The 13762-nt window shown below is 41.5% G+C and overlaps 1 protein-coding gene across 3 annotated transcripts in view; it reads left to right on the top strand.

The window, feature by feature from the left end:
- The window catches only part of LOC130425803 (CREB-binding protein-like), a 40431-nt gene that overhangs the window by 19523 nt on the left and 7146 nt on the right, over positions 1-13762 (top strand). The window contains exons 3-18 of one of the 3 annotated variants that reach the window (XM_056752202.1): positions 3997-4158; positions 4392-4635; positions 5046-5159; positions 8180-8401; positions 8737-8827; positions 8977-9114; positions 9203-9320; positions 9406-9571; positions 9663-9725; positions 11745-11869; positions 11973-12149; positions 12285-12596; positions 12706-12870; positions 12998-13166; positions 13248-13366; positions 13461-13700. In XM_056752202.1, coding sequence (XP_056608180.1) covers positions 3997-4158; positions 4392-4635; positions 5046-5159; positions 8180-8401; positions 8737-8827; positions 8977-9114; positions 9203-9320; positions 9406-9571; positions 9663-9725; positions 11745-11869; positions 11973-12149; positions 12285-12596; positions 12706-12870; positions 12998-13166; positions 13248-13366; positions 13461-13700 — 2625 coding nt within the window. Of the gene's footprint in view, positions 1-3996; positions 4159-4391; positions 4636-5045; positions 5160-8179; positions 8402-8736; positions 8828-8976; positions 9115-9202; positions 9321-9405; positions 9572-9662; positions 9726-11744; positions 11870-11972; positions 12150-12281; positions 12597-12705; positions 12871-12997; positions 13167-13247; positions 13367-13460; positions 13701-13762 lie in introns of all 3 variants that reach the window. The other 2 variants (XM_056752201.1, XM_056752205.1) reach the window with 2 other exon arrangements.

Genomic DNA, 13762 nt, shown 5'->3' with positions numbered 1-13762 from the left:
CACATTGGAAAAGTGGCTTTATCGCTTTAGGTTAGCACTTGGTGAAAGAATGAGAGATAGAGCAGAGATTTATGTCTCGGGACAGGGAGTTCCTCACCGTGTTAAGCAGCGGAGTGTTCAGCGCTAATGGCTTCAGGCTTGCATCAGTTATGTTGAGTGTTGGTGCTGCTGTCACTGCTTAAGTGGGGGTTGGGTTCACTGCGCTGGAGACGTTCTGATGTGATGATGCTCAGTGCACGTTCATCTTTTCCTAGCTGCTGATGGTTATTAGCTGAGACCCAACATTTCAATGGTCAGTTAGATGCTTGTTGTTATATTCAGTTCACAAATGGACAAATTTGAGGTTAAATCTGCCTGTCCAAATGCCTTTTCTATGCTGACTTTTTGTTCCATTTTTAAAAACCAAAAGCATCATAAAGCGTTTCTGCTAGGATTTTGTGAAACTGTGCTTGGTGTGACGTCACATGGTAATTATCATATTTGTGACGTCATCACATAGTTTAAATGTTGCTTTCAAGACAGCCCAGAAGTTGGATAATTCCCACTACAAACACAGAAGTAATGTCTGGATTTGCTAACATTTAAAATTATTTTGTAACATTAATGTTACTATTCATTAAGTAGCATTAAAACATTGCAAGTATCTTTTAACAATAAAAGAGCACCGTTATTTCTGGATTAAAGTGGGAATTATTGAATATCCGACAGCGCTTTAAGGCAGCAAAAGGTGCAACTTCAGACATGTTTTGATTTTACTCTCTGAACATTACATACAGCTAATTCCCCAATAAAGCAGTTAACTTTCAGATATTCTCTGTTTTCTGTTTTCACTAGGGCTGAAACGATGATTTTTTTTTGCCTCAAAGCTTCATTTAATCCATTTAACTACAGTACACAAGGAGCACTGCGTTTCCACACGGACCATTATTACTGACGCACAGCGCGCTAAACTCTGGACATGTTATTTAAACACGAAAGACGTTAATAAATTACCAACAAATATACTGAGGGTAGGGGTTTTCGTTTCTGCTCTGACAACCGTGTGCGTGTGAGAGAACATTGAGCTTTGTACGTTACATATCTTTAAACCAAACTTTTAGGAATTGAAAGTGTATCCTGTCTGACTAGCGCGCGTCCCATAATGTTTACACTACGTATTATGGCTGAAAGCGGTCTTATTGGCTGTTTAAGCACACGCTCGCCTATCAGGGCTGTACATTGTGGCATATATGTTTTTACCAGTGTTTAGCAGGTGCATTAAACAGAGATGCGTGATTCTCTTGGATTTGTCTGCGTCCCCTGTTGAAAAAACATCACATGCTGGGTTAGGTATGTTTTGATGCTGGTTTGACCAGCATAAACCAGCTATGGACCAGAACATGTCCAGTTTAAACCAGCATCAAAACATACCAAACCAGCATATGCAGTTTTTTTCAACAGGGTCTGTGCTGTGTAAGGACATAGTCGCATGAACTTCATCTCCACAGTTGCTCTGAGAGTTTATTTCAGAACATTTTACTGAGTGAAGGTATGTGAAGTGAAGCTATCAAACTAAAAAATAAGCGTTTTACGAGGACCTTTGAAATATTTTTTTCTGTTTTATTTATGTTTCTAAACGCATTCCAAGATAACCAACAGTCAAATTACCGCTTCCATGACTTTAAAGATCGCTTATCAGAGGCAGTTTCTGCCAATCTCATATTAATCTTGAGTGCCTATTAGGGCTGTGTGATTTCTGGGAAAATATGTTATTGCGATTTCTTTTTTTCTTATATATATACATTTATTTATTTATATATAAACGACATTACAATTTGACTACGATCTATTTTTCTAAATCAAGCTTCAGCTCTATATGGGTAAAGTTACCCTGCTGAAAGAAAACAATAAAAAACACTCTAATTGTTTCCATTAAAAAATATTACAAAATTCCCTTTTGTGGTGTGTTTTGGGCATTATTCAAATAGGACTTCGTGTTCTTCCATTGGTTCCCAACTGCCAGATTACATCACATCAAAAGAATCCAAATACCAGTGTACACTCTTATAGTTTCCATGAAAACCAATACAACTCCAACTATCCAACATTTTCTTTTGTGAATTATTAAAATAGTACATGGGTTTCAAAGGCCCATTTAATAATAAGTATTTGAGATTATAAAAGAAGAAATGTTGAATTTTTATCCAAGTGAAATTAGCAAAATAGTCATATAGAATTTACATTTGTAAATTGCGTGCGTCAAGCCTCGCACATATTGCCAGATACGCATGTGGAGACTTGTGGTGTGGACCCGGACTCGGGTTTAAATGGCTCGTCCGGGAGTTAGTTTTTCAATGACGGGATTGGACAGTTGGCTAGGGCAGTGCTGATTGGCCATAACGGAGGTGCGCATAATCTTCACATTACAGCCTCTCGCGATGAGAAAAGTGCAACTTCTAACATCGCGATTGTGATTCGATTTTGAATAATCGCTCCGCCCTAGTGCCTATACAGTAGTATTGCAAACATCATATTTTCGAAGAGTATTTAGTTTGATCTAATTTTTCAAAGAGAGATACAGCTGTATGATTATTGCCGGAAAAACACAAGCTGCTAGAGGTGGGACTAGTGGGGAGAGTGGGATGGCACTACAGCCCGAGCAAGCAACACATCGTCACATTAATCCCTTAGTGTGTTGTACATTATGCATGTTCACCCCGATTGCCAATAAAACACAGATGTATGACTTAATGTTAGCTTGACTTACCACGTGCAGTTCAGCACTGGGGCCGCGGCATGTATCAGTTTCAAACAATCTCCAAATCCAGCGTTATATGCAACGTTTAAATGACATCCATCACTGAAATGCCGTGAACAAACAGACTCACCTAAACGTCAGTATCGCAAGAGTAACGAGCTGCAACCGTTTACGTTGATGGTAAACGGGTCTCGCTCATCGGTTTGCTCGTTGGCGGTTTCTTTATTTCACCTTGCCGTGCTTTTCCGGGAGAATGGCCAATAAAGGAATAGGATCTCTTGGACGACACAGGATCCGAAACAAGTTGGAGTGCTGGGCGAGTGTATCAAGTACAGAAATACTACGTCATACGTCCAACTTGAGTTTTTTACAAGTTGACAATTTTAAGAATTAAAATCTAGCACGTTTAACAGTGTAAAGACGCCAGAATGCATGACATAGCATGGTACCCGATCTTTGAAATCGGCTGTGATAGCTGTTCTGTGTAATACACTGATATCGTGTGTGTGTGTGCCTACCTCTAAAACACTTCTAGGAAACGTCCTTTTATGTCCTGCTTGCAAATGTGTCCTAGTCAATCTGCTTGTTTTATTATCCAACTTGGATCCAACATAAAAAGGCAAAACCAACACTTCTGTTATTAGTGTCAATATAACCGTCAGACCGGAAATAAAGTCGCTAAATCTAGTAAAACAGTTGCAAACTTTGCTGGACAACAATGGCCGGACAAAATATGAATGAATTGGAAACGGTGCGTTACTGTAGTCATGGTAGGGAGGATTTTTGCTGTGGTGGCACGCCACAGCAAAATGAATATAGCAGAAACACTACCTTTGAGGCATAATGCGTCAATCACAACATTTGGCTTATATGTGAAACAAATGCTTTAAGAATTGCCCTAACTGAAGAATTAAAAGTGATTGTTCTGTTTGAAACTTGGTCCAAATCTTACTCTAAAGATTTGTATTCTCTATTTGTACATGTTTTATTAAACTGTACATTGTTGTTTCCAAGTTAATTTTGTCCAATTATGTTTAAAACTGTATTTTGTTAAAAATTATTGAAATGTGTTTTAGATCTCATGATATTTACCTCCATTGGGTGTGCGTATTGGCCCCGGTACGTCTTTAGGGAATGATGATGTTGACCCAGTAGCCTCATGTGGGTTTGTTTCATTAACTGAAAAAGTGGTGCTTAAGCGGTTTTTCACTTGATTGGTACAGAATGTCAGCTTACCTTTTTGTTTTCCTCCTTCATAGATGGGTCTTTCGAACGCTAACGGCCCGTTCGGGCAGCAGTACGCCCAGGGTTCGGTGCAGCAGATGACCGGCTCTGGACTAAACGCACAGCTCCAGAACAAGGCAGCTCTCTCCAACAGCCTCCAGCCCACCCTGAAGGGCGCTTCCAGTGTGCCAAATCTGGTGAGTTACCCTCCAAAGCTGCCCCATGTTCAATCTAAAGCACTTCAGGCCTTTTTTCTGCCTGCCAACATCAATTCCTTCCTCATGATGGTTATTTGACTTGCACGATGCAAAAAACGAAAAAGGTGAGCTCTATAGAAATAGTGTCTTCGTTCACATGATAACAGCAGAAAATGGACAAAAAAAATTTCAGTCATGATGCTTCTGTTTAATGTAATCTTTCTCTCCTCCAGTTACAGCAGCAGGTGCCCTCCGTGGGCATGGTCCCGGGACAGGGGGTGTCGACGGGCCCCACAGCCGACCCAGAGAAGCGCAAACTGATCCAGCAGCAGCTGGTCCTGCTGCTTCACGCCCACAAATGCCAGCGGCGCGAGCAGACTAACGGCGAGGTGCGCGCTTGTGCGTTACCCCACTGCCGCACCATGAAGAACGTCCTCAACCACATGACCCATTGCCAGGCGGGCAAATCCTGCCAAGGTAGGTCATGTTTAGGAAACTACATGAAGAACACGTTTAATGGATTGTGTAATTTGATGTGAATACCATGTGCTGTGATCTGAAAGCATCTGGTGTCTCACAGGCACGTTCGGTCTTTGTTGGTGGTCGTATTTTAGTGATGCCACTGATGGATATGAATGTTACAGTTGTTTAACTCTCACTGAGCTCTTAGGATTTCTGTAAACATGTGAAGTCAGTCATGGCTCTGAAGGTCTGGTCTGGTCTTGTCTTAAGCCCCTTTTGGCATTTGCCTTGAGAACGGCATCCGGCCACAAGAGAATGCTGAAAATGAAGTTTTCCAAATCTATTTGTGTTGTTATTTGTCGACATGTAAAACTTTTACACATTTTTCCCACCGTCTAAGTTTATATTTCCGACTGTTTTTGCAGTGGCTCACTGCGCCTCGTCTAGACAGATAATCTCGCACTGGAAGAACTGCACCCGGCACGATTGCCCCGTCTGTCTGCCCCTCAAAAACGCCAGTGACAAGAGAAACCAGCAGCGTAAGTCCCATACGCTTACAATCATCAGTCTGTAAACACATCAGTTTTGCTAATGCATGTCTTAATCCAGTGCTCATATTTATATAAGAGATGTTTTTGTGTTGTTTTGGATAGTGGTTAATGCTTAAGGAACTGAAAGGTTATTAGTTTAATTCTGGCATAGATATGAACCATAACCTTTCAATGTTATTTTGCGACAACATTGCATTTACTGAGTGATCTTGTGTATTTTTTCTGCAAACACACGTCTTAAAAAAGTTCTGTACTTTACTGACATTAATTGGGACATGGGGAATATTGGATAATGCTAGACATTTAACTGTTTGGACATCAGTGTAGCTCCACTTTGATATGTAACCCTGGTAACACTTTACAATAAGGTGCTATTAGTTAACATTACTAAATGCATTAGCTAACAACGAACGATTTAGTTTTTCAGCATTTATTAATCCATGTAAATTTTAGTTCATGTCAATACAGTTTTTCCAGGGCTCCAGTCCATGGTTGCATTTTGCCACCAGTGTTTGAGTCCTTGCGCATGTGCGACCTGCCAGTTTGGATTTGCGGGTGACTGATGTTTCTCTCTGTCGTCACGTCGGTCTCAGCTCAGCTCATCATTAGCCGGGTTTCCATCCAAAGTTGCGAATTTAGCTTATGAGCAAAATTGGAATATCGCATAAAACATTTGCGAATAAGCATTCAACTAGTCAACCGTCACTTCCCACTAAACTGCCACTAAATATCAGTAAGAGAAGCCACTGAATATAATAATTTTCATATATAATAATACTTGCGCAAGCAGACGATTACCAAACACAATAAATGCGGTGCTTTTGTGGATGCCTGCTGTTTGGGAAACACACTAAACATGGAAAAACATTACAGTCGTGACAGTTCTAAGAGTCAATTACAGAAATACTTTAATCACTTTGCTTAGGCATCTAAGAATGACCATAACAACATTTTGGATCCCGTGTTACACGATCAGTACTCTTGTTAGTCAGGCAACGCAGTCTCATAAATGAAGTTACGTGACTTTTGGAAGAATTTATTCGGTAAATGTGTTTACATCTCCCGTTATTCACATGATCCCTTAAATGAAAAACCCCCTCAAGCAAGCGTAAAAACTTTTTTGCGAATTAATGTTTTTAATAAGAAATATTTAGTTTTCATCACTCGTTTCTGATGCGAAACTTGAAAATGTGAATAAAACCTGAGTGAACGAAATCCTCTTATTGACAAGTTAACAGACAGATCGTGAACGCATAACTACGATTCGCTGTTTGCTGTGACAGATTTTTAAGGGCTCCTTGTAAAAAAAGTTTGTCTGGAGCCCTGTATTCATGTTAGTTTATGGTCCTTTAAGTAAGGGATAATGTACAGGCAGCCGGGGTATTATCTCAGAAATGAGTCCCGACAGTGTGATCTGTAACCGACGCAAAGCGATGTGTCTCGTATCACACTGAAGGGGCTTATTTTAGCGATAACAGCTGGCTGCTAGTACATTATCCAGCGTTATTACACGGCTACTTGCCACGTGAGAAAAACATTGGACGTAAAATGTGTATTTAAAAATAGGAAAAACCAATGCACAAACGAATTGTTAACAAACAGCACCTTATTGTTAAGTGTCAACGTAAAACTAATTAAATAGAAAAAGTCCTACGCCTTTTTTAATAACCTGTTTTTACTTTACATTCAGAAGTAAAATTGATTTGTGAGGGCAATTCACCTCAGCCTGTTTTCTGTAGTACGATTTTCATTTTTTAAGTTGTGAAATTTATCCGAACACCATAGATTTTATAGTTTTTCTTGATCTCTTGTATTTAACTACAATAAAAAGAAAATGATTCTTTTTTTGCGAAATGGGATTAAAGGACATACAAAACGATAAATTACAAATCCAATAAGAGCAGACCAGAAAAATTGATAAGAATAAACAATGCTGGATATGATATTATATATATAATATTATGAATAATTTAAACAATACGCAGTATAAAAAAATAGTAACAATCATAAATTATAATTTTCAAGTGGAGTTTGGCTTTTTAATAATCTCACTTTTATTTCTAACACTTTTCCCTCATTTTTGTATTGGCTGTGTTTGGTTATGTCAGCAGCCTCAGCTGAAGTTAGTGGTTGATGTTTTCAGATGAGTGCTGCCACCTGTAGGTCACTCGTGCGGCTCTTCTGCGCTCTCAGTGTGAAAGCATGAAAGAGCAGCAGATTCCGACAGGCAGCGGGCTGTAATCTGACACCACCGGGGAGGGGCTCCACCCATCATTTAACATAGGGGGTGTGGCACAATGAGGCCCTGCTCTCTGATTGGACGAGGGGTCGCTGACTCGTTTAAATCCCCCTGTAGTGGCAACAGAAGCACGTTCTCTCTGTGTCTCATGCAGTTCTGCTCTCTGCAACCGCTAGTGTATGCGCATTAGACATCAGACTTCAGTCACCTGTGTTTGCATTTAAAGAGAAATTATTAAAATTCTATTTGGTCTTTCCTAAAAAAAAATTGTTGGTGTGGTCAAATAAAGGTTGGTGTGGTGCGGTGATGATTAAAAAGGTATATGTTTTACGGTTAATGGCATTCACTTTAAACATGCAATTGTTTTTTTATTGTTTAACTTTAGGCTTTCACAGTTGAAAAGTATTTTGACATGTTTGAAGTCAAATTAAACGGCACGTGTTACCTTTTTTAATTGCGTTATGTGGCGTAAAAATGGTAGATTGGAGCTTTAAAATGGTTGGAAGTGTTTAATTTAAAAGACATGCATGACATAACGGCTATAACGGCTGTGAACAATATCATTTCAGCATTTATGCATTTGGCACATGCTTTTATCCGAAAGCATGTGCTTTCGGATAAAGTGGTTTCGGATAAAGCCACGCTCTAACCACTGAGCTACAGAAAAGCATTGTAATATAATAATATAACTGATTATTATCTTTTATCATCTGTTGTACGATCACATCATTTTCTACATTTCGATTTGTATTCGTTTTGTCTTTTGCAGCGATGCTGAGCTCTCCTAACTCCGGCATGCAGTCTTCTCTGGGTCCTGTAGGGACCAGTCAGCCCGCCGCGCCGGCCATGAGCAGCGGCACACACATAGACCCCAGCTCCATGCAGAGGGCCTACGCAGCACTGGGCCTGCCGTACGGGAACCAGCCGGCTGCGCAGACGCAGGTGGCAGGACAGCAGTCGACGCAGCAACTGCGCACCATGGCGGCATTAGGTATTAACTTCATTTCTTAAGGAAAACTATGAGCGATGCAATCTTCCTTGTTCATTATTAACTTCATATCTCCATCATATTAAGCCATTTTAATAAACAAGTGCATCAGATTATTTGTGACAAAATTTGACGGGTTGAATTGTCTTATATCTTTAACTGAGGCACAATAAACCGTAGTTTAATGAAGATGATGCTGATGATATGAAGGCACTTGTTATTACTTCTAAAAATCTGTGTAGTAAATTTCATTGCATAAAAACATCAAGCTGGTTTGTGCTCCTCACTCGTGCGGTGTTCGTTTGTAATCCCTGTCTGGTTTCCCATGACACCTTCAGGCACTAACCAGATGAACATGGGCGGAAACGGTCTGGCCGATCAGCCGAACCTTCTCTCTGATTCCTCTCTCCCTTCATCCCTCAACAGCAAGTGAGTCTCTTCACCTTTCACCCTTCACCTTTAACCCCGACCATTCACTCATAGAAAACAGTGCAGACTCTTGCAGCAGTATCTGTAAGAGGTTATGATGTCAGATATTATAAATGGCTGATTATTAATGCCTGATCCCGCCCTCACAGTTCGATGATGCCGGATGGGTCGAACATGGGCGGCGCGGGGAACCTCCCCACCGCTGCGCCGCTCTCCATGCCTGGCATGAAGAAGCCCTGGCACGAGCACGTCACTCAGGACTTGAGGAATCACCTAGTGCACAAGCTGTGAGTCACACAGCAAGACATCTTTCTTAATAAAAAGTGTTGTCTTTGTTTAGAACAATTCTCACACTCTCTTCAAAACACCACACAGAGTTCAAGCCATATTCCCCACACCAGACCCGGCAGCACTGAAGGACAGACGTATGGATAACCTGGTCGCTTACGCCCGTAAGGTTGAAGGGGACATGTATGAGTCTGCAAACAGCAGGGTAAAAGACACAATCTGTTTCAAATATCCTTTATTACAGTGATTCGAGGGTTGGAAAGAGAGGTGACCCGTGTTTTTGTGTTCAGGATGAGTATTACCACTTTCTGGCTGAGAAGATTTATAAGATCCAAAAAGAGCTGGAGGAGAAGAGGAAATCCAGACTGTCGAAGCCAACAATGGGCGCTCAGGGTCCACAGCAGCCTGGCCTTCCACAGCCAAACGCTATGGGACCCGCAGCCATCCGACCACCTAGTGAGTGTTTTTTCATGCTGTGGATGTAGTGTTTGGGTGACTAAAGAGTGTCAGATTAAATCACAAATCTCTGAAATGTCACTTTTTTTAGATGGACCCGGCCCTATGTCCAATGTGCCAAATCATTTGATGGCCCGCATGCAAGTCCCTCAAGGTAATGTGTCTTTATTTGGGTTTTAGCTCAGCTCTGCGTCACTTGAAAGCCAATATCTTCCATTTTGATTCAGGGTTTCCGCAGAATCTTAAAAATGTCTTAAAATTCACTAAAGTGTTGTGTTCTAGGTCTTATATAATTTTAAACGGGTCTTAATTTTCCTACGGCAAACTAACGCTACCTCTAATGCTCATTAAAATGCTTCGGTTTGATTCTGTGGTGTTGTAGTTCTTTTTTTTTACAAACAGGTGCATTTCAATGAGCATTAGCTGCATTACGACTACAAATGAGACCAACTTGCAACGTAGATTGCAGCCAATCAGCTTCGTGTTATTGGCGTGAGTTTCTTGCACAATGTACCACAGACATAAAACTGATTTTATTTAGAAGAGGTTAAGCGGATTATAGTTGATCCGTGATTTGTACGGATCGCGTCTCGCGCTTTGGGACTCATGTGACTGGCAGATTTATGATGGAAGACAAATGAACGAAGATAGGCGAGCGGTCTAGGGCTGGATATCGATTTTGATGTTACGATTCGATTACGATTCACAAGCTCTCGATTCGATGATTATAGATTTAACACAAATCCTATAGATATTTCTAAAAAAGATCAATAAATATCAGATTACAATGGTGAATTAAAAAAATGAAATGAAGTGCCACAAATCTGTATATTAAACTTACCTTTATATTAAAAACACTTAAGTATATTGATACAGAACAGTCGCATACCTTGTTTAAACTGGATCAGGTTATTTTACATTTAAGATAATTTCACACAATAGATAATTATCATATGAACCGCTGCCTTTTATGTGAAGGTGATGTTAAGTAAAATGACACACCGCATCCGCTGGTCAATTAAGCAATGAATGAGGGATATGCTCCCTGTTGTAACATCCACCCGTTGTAAAAAGAAAACTGACATCTAGTGGATAGTAGTAGCAATAACATTCACATTAATGAATGTTCAGTGCTTGCGGAACAATGAAAGAAAAATTCGGCTTTTCGAGAATCGGTATTGAATCGACCACATTTAAAAAAAGATTTTTTTTACTTTTCTGCCCAGCCCTCTGTCGGTAAATTCAGTATAAAAATGCAATTTCGCAGATTTTACACAATCTGTTGCCTATGGCGGGGACAACACACAATTTGAACACGTCTGCACAATAAGCGATCTATAATATATATAATATCTATAAAAACTTAATTGTGGTAGTTTTGATGCGCTGATCAGTCATAATACAGTAACGCATTTAAAAAGAGATCTGCAGCTGTAATTGTGTGCACGTACTTTAATGTGCACTAGAAGTTGAAGCTACTGAAACCTTAAAGCAGATCTCTAAAGACCCGTCCACTTCTTAAAACTGCCCATAATAGTTTAACTTATAAGTAGTTATGAGTGGCAAGTTTCTGCAAGTATATTTTATAAACATGGTTTGCACATCTAATGAAATTCTCCACACACACATAGTTAGAAACACTTGATGTAAACAGTATTTATTTATGTACTATTGTTGAAAGTAAACAAAGGGTAAATCAAAGGCAAAGTGATTTTTTTTCTCCCAGTTTTTTGCTGATCCGAATGATGATCTGAATCGTGACACAAAGTCTGTGATATGATCTGAACCGTACGTTTAGTGGCCATGGCTTGAAAGAACTGAGTTAAAGGCTTGGCTAAAGCCAGTTGATAACAACATTATTGAAGCCTACTGCTTCATATGCAAGAAAGATATTGATCTGGAAATGTTGGGTGTGCGTGTTGGGTTTTTAATGTTGTAAAACAGGTCATCATTACATCATTTCATCCATAAAGGTCTTAAAAAGTCTTAAATTTGACTTTGTGAAACCTGCAGAAACCCTGTGATTACATGTTGACTTGAGCACGTCTTATTTGTACAGATCTATTGAATTGAGCATATATGCGCTCCTTACTCCTTTGCTTTTTTTGCATACATTTCTTTCAAGTTTGTCCAGCGATACTTCTGTAATGTGCATTTCCATCACTCCCTGCAGGGATGGGGCAGTTCAACCCCGTGACAATGCAGAACGTGCAGATGTCCCAGTCCCAAGTGGGAGCACCACGGGCAGCGTCCCCTATGACCCACCCCTCTCAGATGGGCATGGGCAATGTCCCATCGGTGAGCGTCACCTCAGTTTACCAAAGAGTCACATGACTCTTTAATATGTGGCTTGGTGGCTCTGTTTACTGTCTATATACTCATCACCTTTTTTTTTTTACAGATGGGTATGTCTCCCTCCAGGATGCAGCAAACGCAAGGCATGATGGGAGGTCACGCGAACAACATGGTTGGTCAGACGCCCAATCAAAATCAGTTCATGAACCAGACGTCGTTCTCGCCCTCAGCCACAGCCATGAATGTAAACCAGGCACAGCAGTCGGGACAGGCTGCCCCACAGGTGAGTGGTTTGTCAGTGAATGAAATGCGAGTTGCGTCGATATTTTTAAGGATCCTCTCTGTGGGGTTACAATACGTCTGAGTCTGTGCGTGCTTTATCTGAGCCAGTATGCCCTCCGTCTCTCCTCTACAGCAGAATGCTAACCTGACCCTGAATGCCGTGGGCTCCCATGGCCCGCAGTCCAATATGTGCTCCACCCCTCCTCCGCCCTCAACCTCCACCGCTGCCGCTAGCCTTCAGTCGCTCCAGACCCAGCCCTCCACGCCGGCCTCCGCCGGGGGCCAGTCCACGCCCACCCACATCCCCAGCGGTTTGCCCCGCCCTCCCTCTGTCCTGGGCTCCTCCCCCGCCCCCTCCCACCCGCTCACGCCCCTGCAGTCCCAGCCTGAGCCCCCCATGCAGATGCAGCAGCCCAACTCTGTGCAAGCACAGCAGCCTAGCACTCCGGTGAGGATGGACATCAAAGCACAGCTAATGCTGACATCAGCAGACCTGTAACACTTGTTGAGAATCGCTGTACTTCTTTTTTTTATACGGATGCTCTTTTTGTGTTCAGCTTTCTCAGATGGTCGCTAGTGTTGATAACAGAGTTCCCACGCCAGCGTCTGTGGCCGAGAGTCACTCCCAGCAGGCTTTGCCTGACTACCCTGCTGCTGAACCCAAAACTGAGCATCAGGAGGACCAGCAGGACTTTGAGAAGCGACTTGACATAAAGATGGAGGTGTGACATCATTACTGACAAAACCATTTGAACTATGATGCTAATTATATAATATACATTTTGCAGAATTGTGTTGAATATATCTTCAAAAGTTGTCGCGTAGTATTCACGTTTCATGTTTCGACAGAATGAAGATGTCAAACCTCCTCAAGTGAAGGAGGAGCAGGAGACTGTTGAACCTAAACAGGAACCAATGGAGACCGAGGAGAAGAAACCGGAGATAAAGAACGAGCTCAAAGAGGAGGAGGGGTCCAACGGCAGCAACACTACGGCCTCCGGCCAATCACGGAAGAAAAGTAATTACTTCTTCCTAATTAACAATTCATTTGTTGTGTGTGTAGCTTGATGGTTGTCTAACATCTCGCTGGCTCTTACAGTTTTTAAACCAGAGGAACTCAGACAGGCATTGATGCCCACTTTAGAAGCGCTGTATCGGCAAGACCCAGAGTCTTTGCCCTTCCGCCAACCTGTGGATCCCACTCTGCTGGGCATTCCGGTAAATTGGCATTCGTTCTGTATATCTTTCATTCAGAAATAATCTTTGAAAGTTTTAAGAGCGATTTAATCGTCATGGCTTTGGTAATTCTTAGGACTACTTTGACATTGTGAAGAACCCCATTGACCTTTCCACCATTAAGAGGAAGCTGGACACCGGGCAGTACCAAGAGCCCTGGCAGTACGTGGAGGACATCTGGCTCATGTTCAGCAACGCCTGGCTCTATAATCGCAAGACGTCTCGAGTCTATAAGTATTGCTCGAAGCTGGCGGAGGTCTTCGAGCTGGAGATCGACCCCGTCATGCAGGGTCTGGGGTACTGCTGTGGACGCAAGGTGAGGACTACAGAAGTTTGATTTATAAACATTTAAAAATGAACTCTGCCCCTCTAAAGTGA

Source organism: Triplophysa dalaica, chromosome 7, assembly GCF_015846415.1.
Source record: "Triplophysa dalaica isolate WHDGS20190420 chromosome 7, ASM1584641v1, whole genome shotgun sequence".
NCBI lineage: Eukaryota > Metazoa > Chordata > Actinopteri > Cypriniformes > Nemacheilidae > Triplophysa > Triplophysa dalaica.
Note: the sequence above shows the minus strand (reverse complement) of the source record. Positions and strands in the feature narration are given on the sequence as shown.